Source organism: Leptonychotes weddellii, chromosome 11 (assembly GCF_054177405.1).
Source record: "Leptonychotes weddellii isolate Sample4059 chromosome 11, ASM5417740v2, whole genome shotgun sequence".
Lineage (NCBI taxonomy): Eukaryota > Metazoa > Chordata > Mammalia > Carnivora > Phocidae > Leptonychotes > Leptonychotes weddellii.
In genome coordinates, this window is record NC_138379.1 from 48,219,830 (window position 1) to 48,234,647 (window position 14,818).

Genomic DNA, 14,818 nt, shown 5'->3' on the forward strand with positions numbered 1-14,818 from the left:
ATCATAATTCTTAGTCTTGGATTCCTTCTGACCTGTTCTCCTTCCTGAAATGCTATCCCCCAGAGACTTGTGGCAGCCCTGTATCCCAGCTAGCTGGGTAGGGCTCCTGAGCTGCTCCCACAGGCCCCCTTTCCTGGTCAGAGGCTTGGCCTCTTTCCCCTACTCTCAGTCTGGGGGTTCTGCCTGCATATAGGTTGACCACTCCTCATTTTCTCCCCCATATTGGGTCCAGTCTAGATTTCCCATCCAATACCCTGTCACAATCATTATATTTTCTGATGCCAATCATTTCTGGGATGAAGTGGGAATGAAAAGGAGGAAATAGGAGGGTCAGTCTTCTATTTCTAACATTGTCTTTTGAAGCATGAAGGTGAAGAATCTTGATCCTATGGCTCCCACTTCTGGATCAGCTGACACTACCATCCCCAAGTTTTGTCTGGCCTCATTTGCTTAGGAAATACTTTGCTTGGTTGTTCTGATTCCTGGAGAACTGTTCTTGTTTTTGACATTGATGTGAAGCTTCATCTTTAAGGAACAGGGACTGAATTGTCCTTCTTTTTTTTTTTTTTTTTTTTTTTTTTTAAGCAGCAGCATTAAGGTAGAGGTAGAAATGGTGATACCTTTCCCTTTTGGAGATTTGCCAGTTACATTTCAAATACGGAAAATGTTATAGATACCTGGAATAAGATGCGTTAATTTTACATTGCTAATGCCCCAGGCACAGAACATGCCCTGTTGGGTCTGCAATTGACAAAGAATGGTAGGGCTTGAGAGCTCCCCTTAGTGACCCCCCAAGTCTATTCCAAACTAGGTTTCCTTTTATTAATTCTTCACAAGAGCCGTTGCTAAAAATTAAATTATATAAATTTACAATTAAATCATATTAAAAACAAAGACAACAAATAACCAAATATCATCACTTCCTAATTATTTTACTACATTTTACTGCCATATATGCTCTTGAGGTTATTTGTTTATTCTACATGTATTGTGGAAGTACTGGTGTGATATTGTGTGTCTCTACCTAACTCTGTGTTTAGTGACATCAATATCAGAACTTGAAATTTGCCATGATGGAAGTATATACACCACAGATGCTGTCAACCACTACAAATCAGGGCTTTTTACATTTGATTGTTAAACATTTATTAGTATACCACTGTGTTTTATTGTCCCTTCTTTTAAAGCTCATGAAATGGAGGACTAGAGAAGTTAAGTGATTTGTCTAAGGCCACACAGCTAGGAAGTGGTAAAGCTGGGATTCAAGCCCAGGTTTTTGTTTGTTTGCTTGCTTTTTAAAAGAAAAATAGATTTCTAAAGCCCACATGTGTTCCATTCAGCTCCTCTCCCCTGAGGTAGGAATGTTCAAGCTGGGTAGGCCTCCCTAGGTTAACTTCTAATCTGGCTTCTAAAAGTCATGCAACTTTTTAATATTGGTATATCTGGGGCCATGTTGGGGCAGGTATCCTATACAGTATTATCATCTGCTCCCTTTGGTGGGGGGGTAGTGTCAATATTCTTTGGCCAATTATCTTGACTTACTTCCCATCCCTGTGGAACAATGACAAGAAACTTGAATTCCATTCCCAGCACTACTACTCAACCCTGTGGCCTGGAAAATCCATCTCTCCTCTCTTAAACCTCAGCAATCTAGTCTATAAAATATAGACAAACACAGTCCATTTGCAGGGTTGCTATAGGAATTAAATGACATCTCACTCTCAAAGCACCTAGTACAGTGTGCCTGGTGTATAGTAATATAACCCAACTGTTATTGATTTTATTGTGTGCATGCATGATATGAGGGTTTTCTCAATTACAACTATGGCCAAATAGAATTCTTTGATTTTCTCATCTGCTCTCTCTGGCTTCCACAGCTCAGTAGTCAAATGCGTCACAATTTACCTAAAGATTTAGATTCCAAATCTAGGTATTTTCCTTCATTCCTGTATTTCCTACATTCTATTCATCTAATTCATCAGCAGGTTTTGCTGACTCTAAAAAGAAAACCTAAGTCACTCAGTTCTCTCAATTTCCACTACCGCTATCCTATTTTAAGCCATTACCATCCCTCAAATATCTTTATGAGAATGTAAGCTACATGTGAGCAAGCTCTTGTGTATTATTAATCATGGCTATATCCCCGGCACCCAGAACAGTGCCTGGCCCTTAGTAGGTTTCTGCTGTTGTGAATGAGTACATGTTGCAACAAAAGTTTTAAGTGGGTACTATTATTATTTCTGTATTATAGATAGGGTAACAGGCTTGCAGTGGTTAAATAACTTACTTAAGGTCACACAACAATGATCAAAACCAGGATTCAAATCCAGGGTCTAACTCTAGAGCTTGCTCCATTTTCCACCATGGTGCCCTACTGAACTACACTGGCTTATGCTGAAATCAATTATTATGGGTACTTTAGCTGATGTTAGGAGAAATTTTAGTTGAAATCCCCCAACCTGAAACCTTTTCCTTAGAATAAAGTTCTTGTGCCCCTTCACACAACCTCATAGGTGCAGCATGAATTACCTTCTCCCGTCTCACCTCCCTTCAGTGGACTCTTCTCCCAACATTTTAGCTACAACGAACTCTTTTTTTCTTCCCAGCAAATGCCCCTGCCTCTATCTGAAACATTTCTCTTCGCCCATCCCTTCTGGAAAACCATCCGTAATTTCTCAATTCTGAGGAATTATAACAAGCTGCACTTTATCCCAGCTGCCATCACTCTACTAAAATTACTGGTTTACTTCTGTCTTTATCATTCACTGCTGTGTCCCCAGTACCTGGACTAGGTACTTGATAAACCTTTGTTGAATAAAGGTATGAAAGGGCAAGGATTATTTTATCAGTTTACAGGTGGTAAGGTTGTGGCTCCTACAAATGAGGTCTTTTGCCCTGGGTTAATCATTACGCTGTAGCAGTGAAACACTGGTTCCAAAAACACCCCCTCCAGATCACGCTCACGAACCTAGCTCCTCACTTCCGTCCTCTCCTACCTACTAGCTCCGCCTACTTGAGTCTGCGCCGTCTCCGAGACTAGTTTGACCCTCGGGCGGCCGCCGTAGCGCGTCGCCTCCGTTGCTGTGGGAAACGACCCGGGACCCGGGAGAGAGGAAAGACGTTTCCCGCCGGCGGGAGCTGCGGTTGTAGTGGCGGGGCTCATAGCTCCGCAGCACCATGGCGGACCAGCTTTATCTGGAAAATATAGACGAGTTCGTCACGGACCAGAACAAGATCGTGAGGATCTAGGACTGGGGAATGTGGGCATGCGACTAGAGTCCTGGGCCCGGCGAGGGTGGCGGGGGCCTTGACCCCTCTGCGCTTGGCCTGTTGGGGACTGGCCGAGGGGAGACAAGTCCCCACGTCTCGTGCCCCAGGGCGAGCGAGGACTCGCGGGGGGTATTTCTTTGGCGCGCGCGCAAGTCCGCGTGCCTTGGGTGGGCGTGCTGGGCACTGGCAAGGAGCAGGGGTCAAGAAGGAGAGGCGTGGAGGGAAGGGTACTGGTAGATAAAAATTCTAAGGCGTTTCTACACCTATCTGATAAGGTGGTTGGAGTTTCAAGTCCCAAGTTTTCTGTTGAGGAAATTGTACCTTAATTGGGTTAGGTGACCACTTGTTTAACCTTACAACAGTCGGTTTCCTCCTCTAGGAAGTTTGGTATTCATAGCCTTGATCTGCTTCCCAGGGTTGGAATGAAAGATCCAGTGAGACGATGAATGTGAATGGACTTTGCAAACCGTGGTAATTGAGTGCCTACTGTGAGCTTGGGATATGCATTATTACATTTAATGGTTACAGCGACCCACCCAGAGGGCCGTGGAAGTATCCCTAAAAAAGAAAGTTGAAGCAGAGGGGCCAAATAACTTACTTATTTTTGGTTAGTAAGGGATAGGCAGTTTTCCAACCTAGGTTAGTCTCTTTTGCTAATGCTTTGCCTCGCCTGTGTAAGTCTTAATTATTGGAAACTCAGCATTTAGAATTGGAAGACTTCAGGAGATGAGGAGCATACAAGGAAGTGACAAATGACAGGAGAGCCCAAGGAAGGATGGACGGAAGATCAAGGCTTGATGCCAGTGGTTTCAATCTAACCGCAGATACAGTAGTCATCCACTTCTTTCATTCCCTTGCCCCTGCACCACCTGTGCCTGTTAATGTTTGTATGGCTGCAACTTTTCTTAGAAGTTTGAGTCATACACTTCAAAGTAATCTAGCTTTTGGATGAGTTTTAATAGTTACCAGTGGTGGCCACAAAAAAAGACACAATGTGAAAAGGGCACTAGTAAAACAAAGAATGTGAGGAAAAATGAGAGCTTTTTCTTTGTATAATCAGCCTTTCTTTTTAGACTCTCCCGTTAATTAGCCTTTTTAGTATTTGTAAGATAAAGATCTCAGTCGTACCTGCCCAGATGGATGGTTCTTGGCAAAACTAGGGTGGCATCTACTGTAATTTATAAGGCATAATCATCTAAGAGTGGGAATCTTTAGGAGCCCTTAGGACTGACCTACACTCTGGAATCGTCTGATGTTAAAAAAACAATTCCTCTTCTTACAGGTGACATACAAATGGCTGAGCTATACACTAGGAGTTCATGTTAACCAGGCCAAACAGTAAGTCCAATTTACTACTAATTTTACTCACATTGGAGTTGTTTGTTTTGTTTGTTTTTTGTTTTGCTTTGTTTTAAGCTTTACAGATAGCCTTGAAGTTAGAGATTTTTTCTTCCCTTGGAAAATAGGAAAGAACACTATTTTTACTACGGTATACTAGATTTGTCTATTATTTAGGAGATAGGTGGACTTATATACAAATGTGTGGTGATACATTTACTGGATTTATTTGTAGCGTTGGCTTCTGGTTAACATCACTTTGTTATTTCAAATTTATTAAGTGGGCTAGCCAAATCTGTTTACATCTCAGGTTTTATATACCTGTTATCTTATATCTTTGTTACATTTTCATATGTGTTCCTTAGGCCCACATCTGGGTGTTACTGAAGTACCTTCATAATGAGGTCAGCAGGTGTTTGACACAAGCTGTGTGAGAGTATAAAACTGGGGAGAACTATTTAAGTGAAAATAAAAAGGGAGTGTTCAGGGTGGCACAGAGCATTGCCCTTCTTGAACTTTGCTGTACAACCTTTGCTTGCTGAAACTTGTAGTGCAACTTGAGGCCAAAAGGGAAAAGGCAAGCTTTTGAATTAACTTCAGAATTTCTTAAAGATGTTGTCTCTGTCCGAAGGGGAGGAATTGGTGAACAGGCTGAGGGCACATATATTAAGTTAAATACCCATTTAGTTCACTTTATTCCTGAAAATGGTCTGATTTTTCCCCATTCTTTGAGTCATGGGAGCTTTCTTTGAGTCAGGGAATGTTCCATGTGTCTTAGAAAATTCCTGATTATCTAGAATCGGTTCATTTGGCTTTATGTGAACTGCTGTTTGACAGACCTAGAATCTGGCTTTGACTGTGATGTTCATGCGTTCAAGACCTGAAACTCTTGGCCTAGGGATGAATTTGGACTAATTTTGACTATCTGAGATTTCTGTTGCTAATGCCAGTGCTGACCCGAACCCAAGAGTTTCAGGTAACTTTCAGAATGGACCTATATAAGCCTAATTGTTATGGTTACAGATGTTTATGAAATAACTATTATTATATAAGCCTGTTGGGGCTTAAAGGTGCATATTGAGGGCTGGGGATGAAATAAAGTTGCCTGTAATTTTATTGTAGTTTACCTTGATTACCTGTAATTTTTATAGAATATAGATTCTGGTGGTTTGCTGGCAGTCTTTGGCATTCTTTGGCTTACAGCTGCATAACCCTAGTGTCTGGTTTCTTGTCACATGGCATTCTTCCTGTGTGCCATATCTTCACCTGGCTATCATATAAGGATACCAGTCATATTGGCTTAGGAGCCCACCCTACTCCAGTATGACCTCATCTTAACTAATTATGTCTGCAAAGATCCTCTTTCCAAGGAAGGTCACACTCTGAGGCACTGGTGGTTAGGACTTCAACATACCTTTTTGTGGGGCGGAAGAGGGGGAGAACAGGGACACAATTCAACCCATAACATACTTAAATAGTATATTTTATTTATCATCATCTATTGATGGACCTTTGGGTTGTTTCCACATTTTGGGTATTACGAATAATGCTACTATGAACATTTGTATACAAGTTCTTATGTGGACATATGTATTCAGTTCTCGGATATATACCTATTTCTGGGTCATATATAACATTTTGAGGAACTGCCAAGCTGTTTTTTAAAGTGGCTGCACTAATTTAAAATCCCACCAGTAAGGTATGGGGGTTCCAATTTCTCCACATTCTTGCCAGCTCTTTATCATCTGCCTTTATTTTAGCCATCTCCTAGTGGGTATGAAGTGATATTATGGTTTTGATTTGATTTGCATTTCCATAATGACCAATGATGTTGATCATCTTTTCATGTGCTTATTAGCTGTTTGTTTATCTATACCTGTTCAGATCCTTTGTCTATTTTTTCACTGGGTTGTCTTCTTATTGTTAAGTTGTAAAGACTATGGATAAAAGACCCTGATCAAATACGTGTGTGCTGCCGAAGTGAGCATGTGATCAGATATATGATTTGCAAGAATTTTATCCTATTCTGTGGGTTGTCTTTGCACTTTCTTGATGGTACTTTTTGAAGCACCAAAGTTTTTATTGTTGATGAAGCCCAATTTATTTCCTTTATCTTTTTTAAGTAAGCTCTATGCCCAATGTGGGGCTTGAGCTCACAACCCCAAGGTCAAGAATCACATGCTCTACCTATTGAGCCAGCCAGGCGCCCCTGTTTCTTTTATCTTTTGTTGCTTGTGCTTTGTATATATTATCTAAGAAGGCTTTGCTCAACCTAAGGTCATGAAGATTTACTTCTATGTTTTATTCTAAGAGTTTTGTAGTTTTAGCTCTTACAGCAGTAATTATCACTATATTCAAGGTTTCTACGTATCATGTGCTTGTTAACATCTTAAAAATACTTCAGACCTCACAAGAATACACTGTAGTTTTCAAATTAGGTGTTGGCTCAAGCCAATTTTATTTTTATTTATTTATTTATTTTTTATTTTTTTATTTTTTTAAAGATTTTTTATTTATTTATTTGAGATAGAAAGAGTGACAGATAGAGAGCATGAGAGGGGGGAGGGTCAGAGGGAGAAGCAGACCCCCTGCTGAGCAGGGAGCCCGATGCGGGACTCGATCCAGGGACTCCAGGATCATGACCTGAGCCGAAGGCAGTCGCTTAACCAACTGAGCCACCCAGGCGCCCCAATTTTATTTTTATTTTTTATTTTTTTAGGGAGGGATGGGGAGAGGGGCAGAGGAAGAGGGGGAGAGAGTATCTCAAGCAGGCTCCACGCCCAGTGCAGAGCCCAGCGCGGGGCTCAATCCCACACCCCTGAGATCATGACCTGAGCCGAAATCAAGAGCTGGACACTTAACTGAGCCACCTGGCTGCCCCAACTCAAGCTAATTTTAAATTAAGCCCTAAAATATGTAAAGAGGCACTATTTCTTCCAGGAATCATTTTGTATATGGTGTAAGGAAAGGTCCAGTTTCATTTCTTTGCGTCTGGATATCCAGTTGATCCAGAATTTTATAATTATTACCATCTGACATTTTCTAGGGCTGCCCGCCTTCACTAGAATATAAACTCCATGAAGATGGGTTACACGCTTATCACGTTGATCACTTTTCCAATTACTATTGCTATGAAACAAATTATCCCAAAATTTAGCAGCTTGAAACAACCATTTTATTATGTTCATAGATTCTTTTGGTTTGGAATTTGGGCGGGGCACAGTGAGAATGGTTTATCTCTGCTCCATAATGTCTGGTGCTTCAGCTGGGAAGCCTCAATGGCAGGGACCTGATCATCTGTGGGCATCTTTTTTTTTTTTTTAGTTGATATAGAGGGAGAGAGCAAGCACAAGCAGGGGGAGCGGCAGGCAGGGGAGAAGCAGGCTCCCCAATGAACAAGGGGCCCAAGGTGGGGCTCTATCCCAGGACCCTGGGATCATGACCTGAGCCAAGGCAGCCACTTAACCGACTGAGCCAGCCAGGCGCCCCTGTGGGCATCTTTATACAAATATCTGGCAGTTGATGCTGGCCATCTGCTGGGACTTCAGCTGGGGCTGTAGATCAGACATTGCGTATGTCTTTCTATATGGCCTGGGCTTTGTCAGGGCATGGTGTCTCCAGGTGGTTGGACTTCTTACACAGCAGCTCTGGACTCCAAAAGCTAGTGTTCCAGAGCAAGGCAGAAGCTGATTGCCTTTTCCAACTAGTGTCAGAAGTCAAGCAGTGTCATGTCTGCTTCATTCTTTTGGATAAAATGAATCACTAGCCCTCCCACGTTCAAGGGGCGGGGGATGGACTCCACCTCCCTATGGGAGAATGTAGAAGAGCATGTGGGATGGGAGATGTTGTCGTAGCCATCTTTGGAAAATACAGTATGCCACAATCATTGTATCTTCAGTGCCTGGCTCATAATAGGCGCCAATAAATATTTGTTGAGTGAGTACTAAACACTATGGTAGATATTTTCACAAATACCTATCTCCCCTAATCTTTTAACAGTCCAATATGCTGGGTGTTACCAACTTCTTTTAACAGTTGAGAAAATTGAGACTTAAGTGTCCTATCATCTTTTTAAAATTTAATCTATAGTGAAAGCATTTTAAGTATCATTGGTGGCACTGAGGGCAGTGACTGGGCATGGTTGTTATTGATTTGACTGGATTTGTTAAAGAAGTATTTTTTCATTTCTTATTTTTAGCATTATTTTAGACTGTGTCATAAAACAGTAAACCTGACAGACTAGATCTTTCTCATCATTGATTTAAACAAGATAAATTCAGGTTGTAAAAATGCTGTGAAGGAATTAAAATAGGTTAGGGAAGACAGTATAGACTATACACTGTATTCATCCTAGGGAAAATTATGGGTGGAACTGATCAGGCAAAATTAACAAATTAAAATGAGAAATATAGTTAATCGTGTGTTGGAGGTGCATCTTATAAGAAGTCATTTGTTGTCATTTGATATTTAAGAATATTTTGCATATTTTGTCAGTAAAGATAAAATGGTGTAATTCAATTAGATAAACATATTTTAGAGACTCAAAAGATATACAGAAATTATTATTATTATTATTTTTAAAAATTTTATTTTTAAGTAATCTCTACACCCAGCATGGGGCTCAAACTTACAACCCCGAGATCAACCATTGCATGCTCTACTGACTGAGCCAGCCAAGCACCCCAGGAAATTATTTTTTAAAAAGTTTGTGCAGTTTTGACCTTGTTAATATAAAAGAGAACTTGGGTTGATTTGGGGAGACAAGTGCATAGAGGACAATGGCTGTGATGATAGAGATAAGACTACAAGTTGTAGATAAAAGAGAATGCATTTAGCCAGCAAGCTTGAGAGCATCTTGGTCATGGCCCCTGCCTATCATTTCTTCTCCTAACATGATCCTAACTACCATAAATAAGCTAAAATGTTCATGGATCTGCATTACCTCATCTTCCCTAGCATAATTGCTACATGGAAGGAAACACTAAAGAGGACAAGATAGAAGAATCAATAAGAATACTGAATAGGGCACATTTTTGTCCTCAAGGAGCTAGCTTATAGTCCAATGGGGAGGCAGATATCTAACTAAGTAGTTAGAATACAATGTGATAAGGGCTATAACAGGTATGGTATAGTTTTGGTTAGAACTTAGAAGGCAGGGGTGCCCTGCTAGCCTGGTGGTGTTGGGGAAGGCTTCACACATGAGCTGTTGTCTTGATGAGGAGTTAGGTAGATGAGGTCTGAGAAGAGCATTCTAGGCAGAAGAAAGGGCATACAAAGGAGCAAGGGGAAACGTAGAATGTTTCCTAAGACTGAAAATGGTGTGAATGTGGGAGAATGGTGAGAGCTAATAGGAGCCAGAACAAGAAGAGTTGTACATGTCATTGCTAGGGTGTTGGAGTCAATCCTTAGGAGATAGGGAAAGACTGAAAACTTTGGAACAAGGATATTCAGAGAATAATTCCAACTACCTTTCAACATCACTTACCAATAGGCATCTCAGACTTAACATGCCTCAAAACCTAACTCCTAATTTCTCCTCAAGCACCTGCTTTTCTCCATCTCAGTGAATGACAACTTCATTCTTTGAGTTGCTTAGTCCAATCGTCCTTGACTCCTCTTTCTCTCATACCTCAAAATCAGTCCACCAGCAAATTCTGTTGTTTCTCCCTTTGAAATATACCCAGAATTCATCCACTAATTGCTACCTCTATTGTTAACATCCTTGTTTGAGCTACCATCATCTCTAGCCCAGATTACTGCAGTAGGCTCCTAACTAGTCTCCCTCTTTCCTCTCTTGCCCCTCAACAGTATATTCTCCACACTGCAGTAGGAATCCTTCTAAAAGGTGAGATCATCTTATTTCTGTTCTAAACCTTCTGATGACTTCCTTGTTTGAAGTCCATAGAGACTTCCTTGCTTGAAGCCATAAAGACCTGCATATCTGGCGCTTGGCTCTCTCTCCCCTACCACTCTTCTTCCTCTGCACTTGTCCCTTTTCTGTTCCTTGGACCTTGCTTATTTACATTTTTGCCTCAGAACCTTTACATTCCTGTTCTCTCTGCCTGGAACATTCTTCCCCAGGATATCCGCATTGGTGGCTCCCTCACTTCCTACAGGGCTCTGCTCATGAAGCCTTCCCTAATCACCTTATATAAAATAGCAAAACTTGGGCGCCTGAGTGGCTCAGTCGGTTGAGCGTCTGCCTTCGGCTCAGGTCATGATCCCAGGGTCCTGAGATCGAGTTCCGCAGCGGGCACCCTGCTCTGCAGGAAGCCTGCTTCTCCCTCTCCCACTCCCCCTGCTTGTGTTCCCTCTCTCACTGTGTCTCTCTCTGTCAAATAAATAAATAAAATCTTTAAAAAAAAAAAATAGCAAAACTTCCCATGTACTTTCTATTCTCCTTACCTTTTTTTCTTTCCATAGATTTACTACTGTCTGACATATATATACTCATTTGTTTCTTTATTGTTTGTTTCTCTTTTCTATAATGGTAGGAATTTTGACTCCTTTGTTTACTGCTCTATCCTCAAGACATAAAACATAAAGTAAAATTTTGTTGACCAAATGACTTGATTTACATTTTTAAAACTTCATGGTGGTGGCCTTGTGGATAATGAATGGGAAAGGGGCAGGGCAGAAGTGACACTTGAAATTGAAACAGTCCAGTTAAGAGATTTGGGGCATGGAGTCAAGAATTACTTGGGAGGAAGAACTAATGAGATTTGGCAACTCACTGGATAGGGAGTAATGAAGGATAATGACTCCCAGATTTCGTGTGTGTGTGGTTTGAGCCAATGATGTTGTTGACAGGAATAAATGAAACCATGGGGATGAATGAAACCAAAAGGAGAATAGGTAGTAAGGTGACCAACCATCCTGGTATGCCTAGGACTGTTGGTTTTTTTTGTTTGTTTTTTGTTTTTTAAAGATTTTATTTATTTATCTGAGAGAGAGAGAATGACAGAGAGAACACGAGAGGAGAGAGGTTCAGAGGCAGAAGCAGACTCCCCACTGTGCGGGGAGCCTGATGCGGGACTCGATCCTGGGACTCCAGGATCATGACCTGAGCCGAAGGCAGTTGCTTAACCAACTGAGCCACCCAGGTGCCCCAGGACTGTTGGTTTTAGCACTAAAAGTCCACGTCTCAGGAAACCCCCCAGATCCAGGCACACCTAGATGACTGGTCACTCTATAAATTTAAAAAGATAGCTGACAACAGAACTCCAGCAGTATGGAAAAGGAGGAGGTAGTCAAGTCTGTGCAGGAAATGGGGCAGAAGCAGTTGGAGGGGTAACAGGAGACTCAGTGGGGCATGGGATCATGGAAGCTAAGAGAGCAGATACCTCAAGAAGAGTGGTTAACAGTGTAGGTTGAGTTTCCCTTGGAAGTTTTGAGTTTTTAGCTATCCTTGGCAGAAGTATAACATGTCAGAGACTCACTCAGTAAATGTTTCTTGACATAAAAGACACAAATGATGCATCTCTTTTGTTATTTTTGTTAAACTATTTCGTTAAACTGTAGGTTGTTACAGGAAGCCAACTTCTGATGCTTGCTGGAACATAAGGGTAAAAATGAATGTAGGGATGTTACTAAAAGCAACATTATTTCTACACTGAGTGGCAATTTCAGGTTAACGAATATTCCGAATACTGGGCAGTGTGAGTAAGTTGTTACATTCTGCAGTTCTGAAACAGCACTGAGTCTGAGTGAACACAAAATTGGAGTTTCAGAACTAAACACTTAATAATCATCTACATAGTGGTTCTTAATGTTTTAGAGTAATCCCTCTGAGAATCTGTTGAAAACCCTGAACTGTCTCCCCCCAAAAAACACATGTGCATTTTGCTTGCATTTTGGGGGGTGGAGGATTATAAATGGCCATATGAATCCCAGGTTAAGAGAATCACTGATCCAATACAGCCTCCTGGTTTTATATCTCAGGATTAAGAGGCCTAGAAAAATTAATTAACTTATCCAGGATCACATAGTGACTGAACTTTTTCTTGACTCGTTGTATCCATTGTATGTTATTGCCACTGTTTTAAAGCAGGTTCAGTCCCTCTTGGCTTATTATTAGATTTATTTCAGTTTGGTCACTGTGCCAACTCAGTACAAGTTGACCCCAACCTGTATGTCCTGTCTAAAGTCTGTCTTTTTTTAACTTTCTGCCCATGGGAGCAAAATATCCCGTAAAAAAAACTGATAGACTGTCAGATTTAATATATCTAACTTTTAAGTCATGAATTAAGAGTTGATGAGGTAAAAACTCTTACAAGTAATGACTTGTACCTTTTGTTTGGAACAGGATGCTGTACGATTATGTTGAAAGAAAGCGAAAGGAGAATTCGGGAGCCCAACTGCATGTCACCTATTTAGTGTCTGGCAGTCTCATTCAGAATGGACATTCCGTAAGTTGTCAGAATCTTATAATGAGTTGAAATATGTTTGAGCTATAAACCGTGTTATATAACATAACATGGGAAAAAAACAGGATTCAGTATTATGGAAGTTTTAAAAGACAATTCAAGATGATGTTTATTTTGGATTTTTAGACTAAACCTAAAACTCTGCGAAGTTTGGGTAATATCTTAGCTGTGATGCAGAGACAATATCATGATTATGCAGTTTTCTTAGGCAATAAGACATTAGGAGACTGCTCTGTTAGTCCTCTTTCTTCCTCTTGAAAGTATATTGGGAACAGTGATGATTAATTTCCAGACTGTTCAGATGTCAAACCACAAACTCAGGTGTTCAGGAAGTCCAATTTTATTTATTTTTTAACTGAGCTTGATTTCAGTTTGAGCTTTCATTTTGGTAGGCTTATGTCTGAGTGGCTGAAGGATGAGGATATTGACAGGGGGCTGAGTTAATGCAGTGCATAGGCAGAGGCCAGGAACATCCTTATTCTCATGTATCTTTTTATAGCCCCATCTGGTCTCTGGTCATCCGTCAACACAGGTCACTGCTGTGTTTTCATCATCCTGACCACAAAGCTTTCTCAGGCCTCCTGACTTTCTCTTGGCTACTTTCATGTCCCTCTTAGGGGCTCCGGGATCAATTACTTCCATGCCTGGATGGGCACCAGAGTCTCTGCTGAGATAACTCATTCCTTGCCCTGTGCCGGACTGATCCTTGGGAACTTTGATAATTTCTCCTCTCTGGCTTCCTCCCAAAAGTAAGGCACACCTCTTCTGTTCTCACTTCCCCAAACCTCTACGCTGAAGGCTCTTTTGCTCCCACCACCACCACCTTCAGGCCCATAGAACTTAGCCCAAGGATTAGGTTTCCTTCTCAATTATTCACTAATACATGTTTTTCTCTTTCCCTTTGACTTTCCCTTAGAGTCCTAAATTCAGAAAAGTCTAATTTATCAAAATACTGATTGGATTTGTCTTGTAGCAAGAGTCCCAAGCATGTGAGATTTTAAATTGGAATGGCAATTTAGTAATCTACAAGGAGAAACAACTGCTATGGGGATCAGATCCTTATATTGTATGACCAGCATTTTCTTTCCTTATTGGTAAGCTATTTGGCAAGCCAGATGATAATCAAGGTATTTGCAAGTGTAGACAGAATCAGATGTCATTATATATCAGAAACACAAAATTAAGCAGACCCAATTCATTTGCTCTCAGAAATAAACCTGCCACTAGAATCCTTTCCCCATTCATGGCTCTGGAATGGATACTGCCCAAGTTTGCATCTGAACGTCTTCTTTCCTTTTGTTTCCAGGATTAACTAACCCCCTCTGTCTCTTTCTTTAATTAGTCAGTGCCTCCAATCCAGTCATGTCCATTCTTTTTTTTTTATGTTATGTTAATCACCATACATTACATCATTAGTTTTTGATGTAGTGTTCCATGATTCATTGTTTGCATATAACACCCAGTGCTCCATGCAGAACATGCCCTCTTTAATACCCATCACCAGGCTAACCTATCCTCCCACCCCCCTCCCCTCTAGAACTCTTAGTAGTTTGTTTTTCAGAGTCCATTGTCTCTCATGGTTCATCTCCCCCTCCCGATTTCCCCCCCTTCATTCTTCCCCTCCTGCTATCTTCTTCTTTTTTTTTTAAACATATAATGTATTATTTGTTTCAGAGGTGCAGATCTGTGATTCAACAGTCTTGCACAATTCACAGCGCTCACCATAGCACATACCCTCCCCAATGTCTATCACCCAGCCACCCCATCCCTCCCGCCCCCGACCA

General features: G+C 41.1%; 1 protein-coding gene across 6 annotated transcripts in view; it reads left to right on the forward strand.

The window, feature by feature from the left end:
- The first annotated feature begins 3,071 nt into the window (after positions 1 to 3,071).
- POLD3 (DNA polymerase delta 3, accessory subunit) overlaps positions 3,072 to 14,818 on the forward strand; it is a 114,203-nt gene continuing 102,456 nt past the window's right edge. For 5 of the 6 annotated variants that reach the window (XR_014138740.1, XR_014138743.1, XR_014138741.1 and 2 more), the window contains exons 1-3: positions 3,073 to 3,237; positions 4,553 to 4,608; positions 12,914 to 13,016. Coding sequence is in view for 2 of the 6 variants with exons in the window: in XM_081798825.1 (XP_081654951.1) it covers positions 3,178 to 3,237; positions 4,553 to 4,608; positions 12,914 to 13,016 (219 nt within the window). In the remaining 4 variants the exon portion in view is untranslated. Of the gene's footprint in view, positions 3,238 to 4,552; positions 4,609 to 12,913; positions 13,017 to 14,818 lie in introns of all 6 variants that reach the window. The other variant, XM_081798826.1, reaches the window with a different exon arrangement.